This window comes from Sander vitreus, chromosome 11 (assembly GCF_031162955.1).
Source record: "Sander vitreus isolate 19-12246 chromosome 11, sanVit1, whole genome shotgun sequence".
Lineage (NCBI taxonomy): Eukaryota > Metazoa > Chordata > Actinopteri > Perciformes > Percidae > Sander > Sander vitreus.
The window spans coordinates 7,660,631-7,675,524 of record NC_135865.1 but is presented as its reverse complement, the minus strand read 5'-3'; the positions used below and the strand labels follow the sequence as shown (position 1 = coordinate 7,675,524).

The following is a 14,894-nucleotide window of genomic DNA, read 5'->3' as shown; positions in this document are numbered from 1 at the left end:
AGCATTCAAGTGATAAATCATGGGACTGGAAGGTATGTGGTTGTTAAACATGAGATTGAAATATGTTTGATGAATGGAGGCAGAGAATGAGTCTTTAGAACCATAACCTTTGAATAACACTCTGGTTTCTGTGTAGAATATACCATCTGAGGTATTCCTCCTCAAGTGTTTGCTTGTCCTCAGAAGTCTTCACATGTAGGAAGCATCCAGCAGTCTGGAACTTGGAGCTGTTTTACAAAAGTACATTTTGCAGAGATTCCACTGATTCTGCTTCCTGGACCTGTTAAAAAGACTTTGTAAGACTTAGCAAAACCCATACCTGATAGGGTGAGAATCTTGCTGGTCCCCCGTGTACTATAGACACAGCAATGATCTTTCCTGCCAGGACATATTCATTTTCCCTGACAGCTGTCATGCAGAATACAGAAAAATGACAGTTAATGGCCATCTTTATCTGTTAACAGCGACTTTCTGTTAGATTCAGGCAGGTGGTGACCCAGGTCACATGACTCCTTTATTTTCCGTTCAGACTTTTTTTTAAAGATTCTATGTATGGCCAGAAAGTTTAACAAGACTAAAGGGGTCGTGTACAGTGTCAACCCTTATTTTAAAGTGCTTAAATTTGGCAGAAAGTGGGACTTAATGTACAACAAAAATAATACTTTTATCAAAATATATTAACACTTGTTAAAAAATACATAAACTGCCATGAAATAAAAAGACACCTATAGAGTTGTACACCAGGTAACGGCTTTCTGGAGGTCCGTCAAAGATAGCGCGATGCTTCAGATAATTCATCAGAAGCGTGAGGAATTCCCGCCTCGGTCCGCCAGTATCTAGGCCTTCTTCAGGGGAGCCAGCATCATCGGTAAACTTAACAAACATGTCATTCTCCTTGGAGTACGTGCAACGCTGAAAACCTCTGACAGCATCATCCCATACATTAGATCGGGACACGTTGAATCTGCTGACTTTCTTGTGGTAAATGGGAAGCCCCAAATTTGCATTTATTTCAGGTGCACTTGTATGCCTAGAACAAAAAGTAGAAAAATTACATTGTGTGTAAGATGCTCCAAGCATAATTTTGTAGCTTATTAGCTAAACACAAATGGGATCAAGCATTCCTTCCATTCAATATTCATGAATTGTACTCCTAACACTTGATTTTGACTCCTTAGGACACTCTCTAGGCAGTTAATAAAACAATAGGCTACATTTAATACATTAAAATGGAGTTCCTTACAAAAAGACATCTCTCTACTGGACCTAGTACCAACAGTTTTTCTCGCCACAGTAACTGAAATTGGCGTTTCACCCTTCTTAATACAGTGATGTTTATTTGTTTAATGACTACTCGTACTCTGTGCAAGTCCATTCTACAAAGAGGAATGATGGATAATACTCTAATAATGCACTCATGACTCGCATATGTTCTTTAGAAGATGCCTCATTTATTTCTTTGACAGTTAGAACTTCATCTTCGTCATCATCGTCATCAATGACGATAGGCGCATACAGGTCTGTGTAGTTCCTGCAAAAAGAATATGTACACAAAATCCAATATTAATGAAACATACAGTGTGTCTTCTTATCAGTATTCAAGAGTGTTAATATTTAATATTCTAGACTATTTCAAACAAAAGCCCCAAAACCAAACCTGTAAGAAGTTCTCGTCGTTCCAGGACATCCAGAGGTACTTGGACCGATATCCTCTGTATTCGTCTGTATTGGACTGCTTTCATGCAGAGGTTCAAATGGCTGTAGACAAATGGAGGTTGATCAATACCTTACACAGCAAACAAAAACATTTTCATAAAAAAAAAAAAATGCTTTACATTGCACTCACCAAAAAATTCGGGACAGTCCCGAAATCCAAGCAGTTGTCCCGAATCCCGAATCCTGCCCTAATTGTCAGACGTCAGGCTGCATGCTAGCAGCAAACTACATATAACTAACAGCACAACTGTACAGACCAACACTTTGTGTTTGTTTTATGTGTTTCATAATGACACTTGAGTTCATGATTTTAATGATTTTTTTTATTTGTATTTTCGGGTTTACATGACAGACAGTAAAAATAAATCATTTTGGGGCAGAGTTTTGAATTTCATGTCCCCCCCCTCACTCTGAGTTCAACAGGTACATTCTAAAACTTATAAACCCCATGAGAACCGTGGGGAGTCAACCCACAGCCACGCCGCTGCCCTGCTGAAAATGTGAAGCAGAAACGCTTAATGTCAGATAACATCCATAATAATTGGACGTTTGGATAATTATTTGGAGCAATATGAGAGAGAAATTTGGTAATCATTGATCATTGTTTAGGTACATTAAACCACTTTAAGCTTTTTCACGTTAAGCGTTTTAGAATGTCCCGTTCAACAGCCCTTTTCTCGTAGAATTAATCGAACATCCTCTTTCCTTATGTTAATCCATTCTCCTTGCATGTTGTGTACATCCACCTATATCCGTGAAGTTGTCCAGATGTTCGTAACTGTTCATAAATGAAAGTAATTGCCCGATCCAAATCGCTGTATCCCTTGCATCGGAACAGATTACAAGACTTTAAAATCCGTTTTAAATGTTGTATCGAAACAATATAATGGTGACGACTTGCAAGAAAAGCAGCAATGTCCTTATAATGAAGACCTAGATTAAAATATAGTGCAACTAACTCCTGTACTGTAGTCATTTCTCTAGCTGTCACTGTCACGGCCCAGGCTACATCAATATACAGCTTTCACGTGCTCATACAAAAGTTTTGCGTGCTCCCACGAAACTTTCATGAAAAGGTTTTGTGTGTGCACATGAAGTTTCCTGTTAGCACATGAAACTAAACTTTGGATTTTTTTTTTTGCTCACGTCCCCTTAGGGGCTCTGTAGTTTTGGCACATGGTCTGACTCTATGGGGGGGGGGGGAGTTCACTGAATGTTTTTTATGCATCTACAACTCCAAGGGGCTTGCAGTAATTTTAACATAAATGCAGAAAACACCATGGGGAGCTATTTTTAAAACGTATTTACTTATTTATCTCTCAAAGGTGAAACATCTAGCCACAGAAGTAAATGGCTATGGCAAAACATGACAACTTACCTTTTTCAAAGTCCTTCCTTGGGCAGATAAACATTGTGATCCTTTGATATGGTTTGCCTAATTCTGCCTTATGTTCTTCTAGAATAAAAGGTCTTTGTGTCCCAGGGGTATTGATGACTTCAGATCCATCTGGATACAGAAGGATGAAGGCTCCTTCATCCAAGTCTTGGTTGAAGTCCCTCATTTTTTTCACACTCTGATGAAGAAGACTTTGAGCAGTGATGTCAGAGTCGGTTGATAAGGGAATGGTTTTCCCACGTACTGGCTTTAAACCACCCGTCTGAGCAGTCATCAAGCCAAGATTAATCTGCAATAAAATAAATAAAACACAGGAACTGGTAGGGAGGCTCTTCATCTGGTTTAAAGAACAGTGCTTAATTCAAAAGTGGTTGTTGCTCTGTTGGCAAATGTTACACATAGACCCAAAATGTATCTTTTACTCAAAATGTGACTCAAAGCAGAGCAACCCTAATCCTTCCTTCAAATCCTAGTAAACAGCAGTTTTGGAAGACACTTTTGTAATAAAATTAATCAAAGCTTAATCTCGGCCAAATAACAGGTGTTGAAATTTCATTTCCACAGAACTTGATATTCATGATCAGAAATCAGTTGAAAAGTAAGAAATATGTCCAATAGGTAAACTCAGGGAATTCTATGTTGTTTTCTGAGTGAATTGACTACAATCCAGAAACCTATTTCAAACATTTACATATTTTATCTCCCAACATGACTTGATCTATATTGTTTGCCATTAAATTGACCCTATTAGGGGGCTTAGGTATAGGGTTCAAATTATGATGGGATGTCGACAGCAAGTCAACACTAGAGTTGAGTTAGAGTAATTATTCACTCTCACTCTGAGCTATATCAAAACATTTGCTTACCTGCACTTTCCTTTTTTCCTTTTTCTTTTCCCGCATTTAACCAAAGGAAAACTTTTGCCTTTCCTCTGCTTTTTTCTTCCGGTATTCCAGAAAGGTTTTTAATCTTGGGGTTGGGTTGGATGGAGGTTTCTGTGATACTACAGGGAAGCACAACATGCATTCTTATAAAATGGCAAATCATGCATTGCAGGTTCATAGAAACAAAAGTAACGGTAAAAAATAAAACACATGGCTAGAATACTGAGGAAACGGTTTCCTTAACAGATATCTGATCTCATTATCACCTTGATTATAAATGATTGACTAAATATCTGAATGGCGAGAGAAAGCAGTTACTTCAATTTTAGGCAGGGGTGTTGTGGTGCCAACGCGATCGTCTGCAAAGGATCATAATATGCAAATATACATAACTAAATGTCCGTGATAACGGCATATGTCTTTTTGAAACTTATGTTTCTTGTTACCTAATTCAATCGAATTTGCAGTTTATAGCGTGCTCAGGCATGACATTCACGTGATTACGGCATCTAAGTTACTCGTTTATATTTATGTGAAATACCTTTTTATTTGACTGAAATCACTTTTTGGCAGATGAACACTTGTTACTAGTGCCACACCGCCTTCACTGGATGCATGCGTGCTCACGCGGCCTGGGACAAACTTTATAAGGGGGAAACTTCCTTGGCACGACACCCGCTATAAATGTATACAGCGCAATGAACTAATACAGCGCAACAGAGTATATCATTTTGAACATTATTTTGTTCCTTAGCTTGCAGACCGACAGGCATGGGGAACCCACCATTAGCTAGAAATAAGGTTACGTTAGCTTACCTGAAGTTGGTCCATCGGTGGATTGAGCCAAAGAAGTTGGTTCAAGACTTTCTCCAAGTCTCTCGCCACAACCACTGCAAAAATTCGGCTGGTTCTCCAACAACTTTTTCCCACAATAACGGCAAAACATCCTTTACCAATTGTGGCGCCGAATGAAGGGACGTGGTCTAGCAAGCTAGTGAGAGAGTACTCATTTCCTGTTAAAAGACAGACAGTCCGTCTGTCCAATTAGGAGGGTCCGTCCTCTGCTAGATAAGCCCTACCCTTTCCGGTAGAAGTTAATGTCATTGTGTTTTCTGATTTGTTGAAGTGTTTTCATATTTGCCGTCGTGTTTTCATATTTGCCGTCGTGTTTTCCTATTTGCCGTCGTTTTTTCCTATTTGCCGGCGTCGTGTTTTCCTATTTGCCGTCGTGTTTTCATATTTGCTGTCGTGTTTTCATATTTGCTGTCGTGTTTTCATATTTGCCGTCGTGTTTTCCTATTTGCTGTCGTGATTTGCACTTCAGGGCCACCGTATTTCACACCAAGGACCATGTTGGAAAGAAGTGTTTACACTTTAACATGCTATCCTTTGGATTATGTTGTTTGTTAAATCCAAAATAAACTAAACCAAACTAATACACTTAGTGAGCTCTAAAGGTGCTAGTAGGTGGATTCTTTCAACTTTGGCTGGAGCCCAGCTAACTGCTCCCACCTGCTCTGTGTCTTTATGTTACAGTAAGCTAATCGTATTGGTTACAGGTTCTAGCTTCATATTTTGCTCAAATACATGAAAGTGGATCTTCTTATCTAACTCAGGAAGAAACATAAACGTGTTTCCCAAAATGTCAAACCTTGCCTTCAAGGGGATTATAAGGCATTATCTGAAATAACAACTTTTGTATACATTTATTTATTTCATTTATTTCCATCAGATATTAGTATGATACTATTGAGAATTCCTTTAAACAAAGCATGTTTGAACATTGTTATCAGTTTACAGTATTTTCATGGTTTTACCTCCGTGAGACATCAATGTCTCAATTTATCTTATCTTTTCTGAGCTGCATTTAGATCTTTTGACCTTGTCTCTTAAACAGCACACACAGTCCCAGAGATAATATTGTAGTGTCCTTTACAACATCTAGATCACTCTCCTGCTTATTGACAAAAGTAGAAAATATCCAGCAAGAATTAACTGTACAGAAAAGTTCCTGTTCACAACTTAATTTCTACTGTGTGTGTGTGTGTGTGTGTGTGTGTGTGTGTGTGTGTGTGTGTGTGTGTGTGTGTGAGTGTATCTTTGTTGTGTTGGGGTCTTGTAAGGCAATGATATATATAACACAGTGTTAGCAGATGGTGTTTCAGTGTCATGTCCCACAGATGGGGAAACATCTTAGTTTGCAGTGACCCAAAAAGAGACGACAACATTTAAGGTTGTAGCTGCTTTCAGTTCTAAGTGCTTTCCTGTGCTTTCACCCCGCTATAGCCTTTAACCAGGCCATAGGAGGCTGCATGGACTGACTGTGTATTACACACACACACACACACACACACACACACACACACACACACACACACACACACACACACACACACACACACACACACACACACACACACACAGAGAAACACACTTAGACAATGGAACAAAACATTTGTGTGAGTACTAAGTGACCCACATCTATGGTTTACACCTGTACCTGCTCTGAGTTTTCTTTCTATTCACTTATTTACATCTCTTTTTCCTCCTCCCTTCTCTCAGCAGTGTCTCAGTGTGTGTCGGCACTAGGGTGTGAGCCGGACTATGAATTAGCCATTGAGGAGGTATGCCTGGACACATTCAGACTGGACATGCAAAAGCTGGACCAGACACACTGGTGTAGCTGGGAGGACACAGTCGAGTGAGTAGGATAAACACACACACACACACACACACACACACACACACACACACACACATGAGAGAGAGAGACAAGCCCAGATACAATGGCAAACAGATTAACATTTGCACAAAACAAACAACATAATGAGCTTATTTCATCTTACCTTTATTCATCATCTTTGATCCAGTGTAAGTCAACGAAATGAAGTTTAACTAACTAAGATCAGTTGTTATCACAAAATGCAGTAGATCATTTGTTCATTTCTGACTGGAGATCTTTACAATCATCAAACGTTTTGGTCCCCTTCCAACAGCTGATTAGATACTGGGTGAGAGACAACTGAGAAAGAGATTGGATGGAAAAAGGGAGAGGGATGAGAGGGATATGCAGAGACAGTGTGAAGAACAAAAGCTGTATGCCTTTGGCATAAACAGGGGTCTTTTGTGCATGTACAAATATTATCTTTGCACTAACTGTAAAAGACATCTGGCGCCACAGGTTTTTACAATTGCTCTTAGGAATGAGTGAATCATTTGGTACAATTACATAATTACATAAATAATAGCCCCCACTTGACTGTCAATTTAGAATTGTGCAGCTGTTTTGTATTTAAACAACAAACCCCTATCCTGAATTACCTGGATATAATATCATGCTGCCTCCCCGAGGGCCCTCACTATCAGAAGACCTTAGAAGGGGAACCCCATTTAGTCTCCAATAGGCCTGACCTTTGAAAGTGTTCTAGTCTCATGAGCAGCATTGTCTCTGTTCTGATGAGATGTACCAAATGTTGCTGATTTGGAAAAACCAAGCTACAAGGTTAATTTGGGTAAAGGAGCAGTGTTTCTTGACCTACGTGAGGCCTTTAAAAGTTACCTACCCAATACTTTGCACTAACTGTTTTGAATATAGTCTATTATTACTTTGAAGTGGATAAAATCATACCTGACACACTGCACCCTTTGTGTTTTGATAAATAATGAATTAAGAGTGCCACAATGCTCTATTTTTGGGCCTCTGTTTTTCATTGGGTATCTTCCATTTATGTGGAAATCATGATGTATGCAGATGACACGGTCATATGCGCTCAAGTGACAAGTAGCTTACTAATAAACATAAACAAAAGGTCTGTCCAAATATTCATGTGAATGTACAAAGAATACAATAATGTATCAGTGAGGTTAAAGGCAGAATCCATGATCCAAGAGTAAAAGAAAATCCCTATCATGCTATTGAAAATCATTTTAGGAAAACTCTGCACACAACTATGGCAAGTATAGTTCAGTTGGAGCTACTTTCTTTAAGCCACTGACCTTTTATAGCAGATGGTTTTGCAGTTAAATTTGCTGGAAAATGCTCTGCTCTGAGAGAGTGCTCAAAGAATGCGAACAGCGAACACGAGGAATCTGCTGGGAGAACTAATCCCCCTGCTGATAAACACACACACAAACATTAAATCTTAGTTACATCAACAATACCAAAAATATGGCATATATTGAGGCGTTTGGGGTGTTGGGGGGAGCCAGTATCAGCAGAGTTGAGTGAGAAGTATCAGGTTATAATGGGTTGTGCAGTACACCTGCATAAATATAATTGGATGTTACTTGTCAGCTGATAGCCACAATTCTGTGTGCTTCATGAAGCATGAATAAAACAGCTGATGTCAATCAGCTAATACAAGCATGACTTCAGTGCTCTGTCTGAACTAACGGTACCAGATCTCAGCAAATATCTTGAGTAGAATATCATCAATGAATATATCAATATGAACGATGGCCAAAAGCTATAACTCACGGAGCATATGAAAAACATAAGCCATACACTGAAATACAGCTTCAGGTTTATTAGAGGGTTTTTCTCATTTCTATTTCTGTATATCACCTTGGTCTCAGACATGCAAGATAGCCTTAAAACCACAACAAGGAAAGAAAGTGAAGAGAGGCATTAAAAATAAGGGGAGGCTGCAGGGAAACAGGAAGAGGAGAATTGGGAAGAAGTCATAAAAGAAGGATGGTGAGGGAGGTGTAGATGTGAGGCAGTATATACATGTGACATCTCTGTCAAAATATTTCAATATTGATTTTTTACTTTCAGCAAAATAGTGATAGATAGTGATGATATGATCTTATTCTTTGTTTTCACAAATTTGTATCGTCCAAATGTTTTCAAGCAAGCTGTAATTAGAAACTAGCAGATTTAGTTATTGAAATGTTTGTTTTACACATATGGTTGTACAGTATATGAGGGTGAATTATTGTTATTGCACATAACTTCAGAAAACTCCCTTCTTGTCGGCAAATGAAGGAGGCTGGCCATTCAGGGTTATGATTTCTTAAAATTGTGTAATTAGCATTTTAGGGGAGTGAGGATCCCTAATAAACTTAGTGAGCTCTAAAGGTGCTAGTAGGTGGATTCTTTCAACTTTGGCTGGAGCCCAGCTAACTGCTCCCACCTGCTCTGTGTCTTTATGTTACAGTAAGCTAATCGTATTAGTTACAGGTTCTAGCTTCATATTTTGCTCAAATACATGAAAGTGGATCTTCTTATCTAACTCAGGAAGAAACATAAACGTGTTTCCCAAAATGTCCTGAATTAATAGTTTTTAATAGAAGTAGTAGCCTTAAAACCAACTAGGCTCTGAAAGAATGATAAGGACACTGTTATCATTGTTATATACTTGACATAACTTGTTGAAGTTTGACAGTTTCATTTTGTTAATCAGATTTGGTGTTTAACATTACATGTCATTTAGCTGATGCTTTTATCCAAAGTGACATATGTCAGAGGCCGCATGCCTCTGGAACAGGTTAAGGTTACAGGTTAAGTGTCTTGCTCAGATACACATTGGTTGATGTATCACAGTGGGAATTGAACCCAGAGCTCCCACACCAAAGGAATGTGTCATATCCACTGTGCCATCACCACCCATAACTTACAAAACTGCTCCTCTACTGTTCAAAAGCATTGCTCAACGTTAGTATTCAAGAGGACTTCTGTCTTTTCATTTAAGTGAAGGACAAAATAAGCTTTTTTTGAAACTTGAATATGGAATTCACTGCATTATATCTGTATCTACTCTACTTTGTAGTGTCTGTGTCTATCAGGCCAGGGACTGCAGATCAAAAGTACTGCAGCTAGCTAAAATGGTTTAAAGCGTCTCCTCTTATTACTTGAGATTAAAGGGTTTTTTTGTAAATGGTCCCAGACAAATACATTTACTTTTACTGTTTAGATATTGAGTTGTGGAAGAAAGTCACAGTTACCTCTCTACTTTTTTCAAAGCACAGTCTGATTTGTCGGACGGTCGGAAGAGTTGTTAACTGAGGAGTTTGATTTACTGACCTCTGATCACTTCTCATTAAAGATTTGTCTCAAACCTTTGCACAGAAAAAGCAGGAAACAAAACAAAAAAGTGAAACAAACAACTGTTGAATAGTAGATTGAAAAGTCAAAAATGGTTCAGTAAAGTAGAAAATGTCAAGTATCAGGACAGTAACTCCCCCTTCAAGGAAAAAAGCTGCATACTGGCCAAGATGCCACTGGGGATTTCTAATGACATTTGGCGTCTGTGTATGTCAGGGCAGTTGTACACAGTGCCTTCCTACCTCTCATTGTATCATAGGGAGGGCAGCTTCCTCAGCTCTCACCACTGTCACATCCACCTGAGTTTACACCCTGCTCCCACCCTATAAAACACTTAACATGTGCTGTGCAGTAGCTCAACTGTCCTTCACCCTGCAAGGTCGGTCCTACTTTCTCCCTCTCTGCGTGAAATCTCTCTTAGTTTGTCTCGCTGAAGCAGAAATCACAAGTAGAATGTTAAATTATGCTCCTACTGTGTGATCATTTTTAATGGCCTTCTACATTTTTCACAAACTTATGATTCCTAAAATACACATTCCTCCTATGTGCCTTTACAGCCCTGTCTATTTTGTTAAACTGTTGTCACTGCAGTATACATTATTAACTGAATGTGCGTACATATCTCCTCAGATTCCAGAATATACCTCCTTCCATTATACTTTACAATCTTTCACACACTCAAGGGCCAATGTGACTTAGCATGACTTAGCTTGTTTGTGCTACATTAAAACTGCTCTGCTTCGTGCATTATAGCCCTACTTATAATATGCAGTAAATAGGCCTGTAACAATTATTACATAATTGTCTAATTGCTTTTTTTTTTTTTTTTTTTTTTTTACATAATCGCACTTCCTTTGTTTAATCGCAATTACTTGCTAACGTTAGCTAAAGTCGTAATGGGTATGCCTGTTGATGGTAATTGTCAATTTTATGTTCATATAACAAAAAAATGCAATGTTTTTATGATACTAAAGAGATGTGGTTCACTTCACAGGCTGAGTACCTGTGTTAGTATATTATTTGGGTCACATAACAATGATATAACCAAAAGATGTATCCTCCAGAAAATCACTCCAGTATTTTTTTTTCTCCCATGAGCTTTTGCACCGCTTCAGGCAGAACAAATGACCCCGCCCCTCCCATGCAGAAACTTAACATCCTTAGTTATCTCTGCTTAATATGATCTGTGCACTGCATACTTAAGCTGATTATTACAAACAACTGATGTCATTTAGTAATGAATATGGTTTTTAACAAAACATGAAAGAATAAGTAGTGACCACAAAAAAAGTTTAATTACAACCAAATCTGTTTTCTTTTTATATTTAAACCTGTGGTTTTCCTACAGTGACACATCAAAATGTGAACAGATGATGAACAGACAAGAAACTACACAAGAAAATGTCTTACTGCCTTCCCAAAAAAGGGCCAGATATTTGAAATACCTGACGTTATTGGATGACGTGACCTTTCAGAATCAGAATCAGAAAAAAAAGTATGTTTTTTAACACATACAAGGAATTTGTTTTGGTGTTGTTGGTGCACGTCACACATTCTTTAGATGGAATATTAAACAATATAAGTATAGGTACAAACAATATAAGTATATTTACACAGTATGTATTAAGTTAAAAATAAAGAATAAATAAAGATATAAATAAAAAATAAAGAGCAAAGAGCATTACAGCAGAGAGAGAACAGTGGCATGAAGGTGGAGAGTCAGGGTGGTTTCCGGGCCTTGTTAATAAGGCTAGTGGTGGAGGGGAAAAAGCTGTTCATGTCACGTGAGGTATTGGTCCTGATGGACCTCAGCCTCCTGCCAGAAGGGAGTGTCTCAAAGAGTTTGTGTCCGGGGTGGGAGGGGTCGGCCACAATCTTTCCAGCATGCTTCAGAGTCCTGGTGGCGTAAAGGTCCTGGAGCGGCGGCAGATTGCAGCCAATCACCTTCTCTGCTGACCAAATGACACGCTGCAGTCTGCCCTTGTCCTTGGCTGTGCTAGCAGCGTACCAGATGGTGATGGAGGATGTGAGGATGGACTCAATGATGGCTGTGTAGAAGTGCACCATCATTGTCTTTGGCAGGTTGAATTTCTTCAGCTGCCGCAGGAAGTACATCCTCTGTTGTGCTTTCTTCACGAGGGAGCTGATGTTCAGCTCCCACTTGACGTCCTGGGAGATGGTAGTTCCCAGGAAGCGGAAAGACTCCACAGTGTCAATTGTGGAGCCACAGAGGGTGATGGGGGCAGGTGGGGCTTGGTTCTTCCTGAAGTCCACAACCATCTCCACTGTCTTTAGAGCGTTGAGCTCTAGATTGTTTTGCTTGCACCAGGTCACCAGGTGGTCAGCCTCCCACCTGTAGGCGGACTCGCCGGGATGATGCTGTTAAAGGCAGAGCTGAAGTCCACAAACAGGATCCTGGGCGTAGGTTCCTGCAGATTCCAGGTGCCGGAGGATGTAGTGGAGGGCCAGGTTGACTGCATCGTCTACAGACCTATTGGCTCTGTAGGCAAACTGCAGGGGGTCCAGGAGGGGGTCAGTGAAGGCTTTGAGGTGTGAAAGCACAAGGCGCTCAAAGGACTTCATAACCACAGAGGTCAGGGCGACGGGTCTGTAGTCGTTAAGTCCTGTGGTCCTTGGCTTCTTGGGGACAGGGATTATGGTTGAGGTCTTGAAGCAGGCTGGCACGTGGCATGTCTCCAGTGAGGTGTTGAAAATGTCTGTGAACACTGGAGACAGCTGGTCAGCGCAGTGCTTCAAGCTAGATGGGGAGACAGCATCCGGTCTAGCAGCTTTCCTGGGGTTCTGTCTCCTAAAGAGTCTGTTGACGTCCCTCTCATGAATGGAGAGAGTCGTCACTGAGGTGGGTGGGGGGGGTGGAGGGGGGGACCTTTGTGGAGGGCATTGGTGGGGAGGCCCAGGACCCTGCTGAGGTGGGGGAGGTGGAGGTGAAGCACAGTGGCTGTAGCTGTAGGGCGGTGTCGTGGGGGATGGTGTCGGGACTGTCCTTTTGTCTTTCAAATCGACAGTAGAACTCGTTCAGGTCGTTGGCTAGGTGTCGGTCATTGAAGGAGTGGGGGGTTTTAGGCTTATAGGTGGTGATCTGCCTAAGTCCTTTCCAGACAGTTGCAGAGTCGTTCGCTGAAAACTGGCGTTGGAGCTTCTCAGAGTACCGTCGTTTAGCCTCCTTCACTGCCTTGCTAAACTTGTACTTCGACTCTTTAAATCTGTCTTTGTCCCCACTCCTGAACACCTCTTCCTTAGTCAGCCTTAACCTTCTGAGTTTGGCTGTGAACCAGGGTTTGTCATTGTTGTAACTCACCCTGGTGCTTGATGGAACACAGCAGTCCTCACAGAAGCTGATGTATGACGTCACAGCCTCTGTGTCCAGACTGTTGGTAGCAGTCCTGAACACATCCCAGTTGGTAGAATCCAAACACGACTGGAGATCCTCCACAGCCTCACTGGTCCACTTCCTTGATGTCCTCACTACAGGTTTGCAGAGCTTTAGTTTCTGCCTGTAGGCGGGGATCAGGTGAACCATGACGTGGTCAGCACGGGGGACTGCGTGATAAGCATCCCTGACTGTGGTGTAACAGTGATCCAGAATGCAGTTAATATGCTGTCTATATTTAGGGAGTTCATGAGTGAGGTTCCCTTTATTAAAGTCTCCAAGGACAATAACTAGGGAGTCCGGGTTGGTCCACTCCACACACAGTATCTTTCCTTTCTGCCACCAACATTAGATACATCATTATTGTGTATGGTATAGATGAACTCTGAGATCCATCAGTTTATTACATGTTATATAAAACCTTCTACATCCATTCCACAACATATCTGCACGTAATTGAGAGACTTTTAAAGGACCACAGCAAGCCCTGTCTCCTAAAAAGTATGTTCTAATACAACTAAAATGCATTCTCATTGATGTTTTGAAGGAAACATATTTTGTAACGGATTTTGCGTCACTAAGACGCAAAAACAAAAAAAAATTTTTTAATGGGCTGAAATGTAATCCTATGACGCAAATATGAACCGTCAATGTGTGTCCACTAAAAGTGCTTGTTTTTTTGTTTTTTTAAGGAGCGCTAAATTGGATTACATTACCAATCATTGCAAAAAAAGAAAAAAAGTAGGCAACTTTAGTTCCTTATTATAGCATAGAAGACATGTGACATTTATTCATACATGAATAATTATAACTGGAAACGGGAGAAACTCAGCTGGGAGACACAAAAGTGCATTTTTAATACTCTCAAAACCGTCTCTGGGTACAGGACATGTCTGGGGCACAGTCGCTTTGTTGACACAGTTATCTTTAATTGAGACTAATCAAATTATTCTGATACTGGCTCGGTTGTGTAAAAATGTGGGGTTTGCTAATAAACGCAGTGGGCGGATACATTTGATGGTGAGTTTAGTTGTATTATAGTTCAGAGAAGTACGTTAATGCAATTTATCATTCTGGTCTGCTAGCTCTCAGGTATTTACAAGACACTTGACAAGTCTGCTAATACAGATGGAAGGCAGATGGAAAGACATAGATGTCCAGCTAAAGACAGGAATGATAACATGTCACCATCTAGGTTCAATTTGAACTTTTTCCAGCTTGTTGCTTTAAAAATTAAAGCTCTCAGAGTCTGCATTTTAAATACTCATCTGCCATTTGTCTCCCAATCAGGTGAACAAATAGATGCATATATAATAAATTATAATATAATACATTTGTATATCGTTACGATTATACATGTTCTACTAATATATAGGGGTGGGAATCACCAGAGGCCTCACAATACGATGTCATCACGATACGATATTATTGCCATTTTAAACATATTGCACATATATTGCA

General features: G+C 40.0%; 1 protein-coding gene across 4 annotated transcripts in view; it reads left to right on the top strand.

The window, feature by feature from the left end:
- The window catches only part of ramp1 (receptor activity modifying protein 1), a 78,631-nt gene that overhangs the window by 45,483 nt on the left and 18,254 nt on the right, over positions 1–14,894 (top strand). For 3 of the 4 annotated variants that reach the window (XR_013502726.1, XR_013502725.1, XM_078263270.1), the window contains exon 2: positions 6,559–6,697. Coding sequence is in view for 2 of the 4 variants with exons in the window: in XM_078263270.1 (XP_078119396.1) it covers positions 6,559–6,697 (139 nt within the window). In the remaining 2 variants the exon portion in view is untranslated. The remainder of the gene's footprint in view (positions 1–6,558; positions 6,698–14,894) is intronic. The other variant, XM_078263271.1, reaches the window with a different exon arrangement.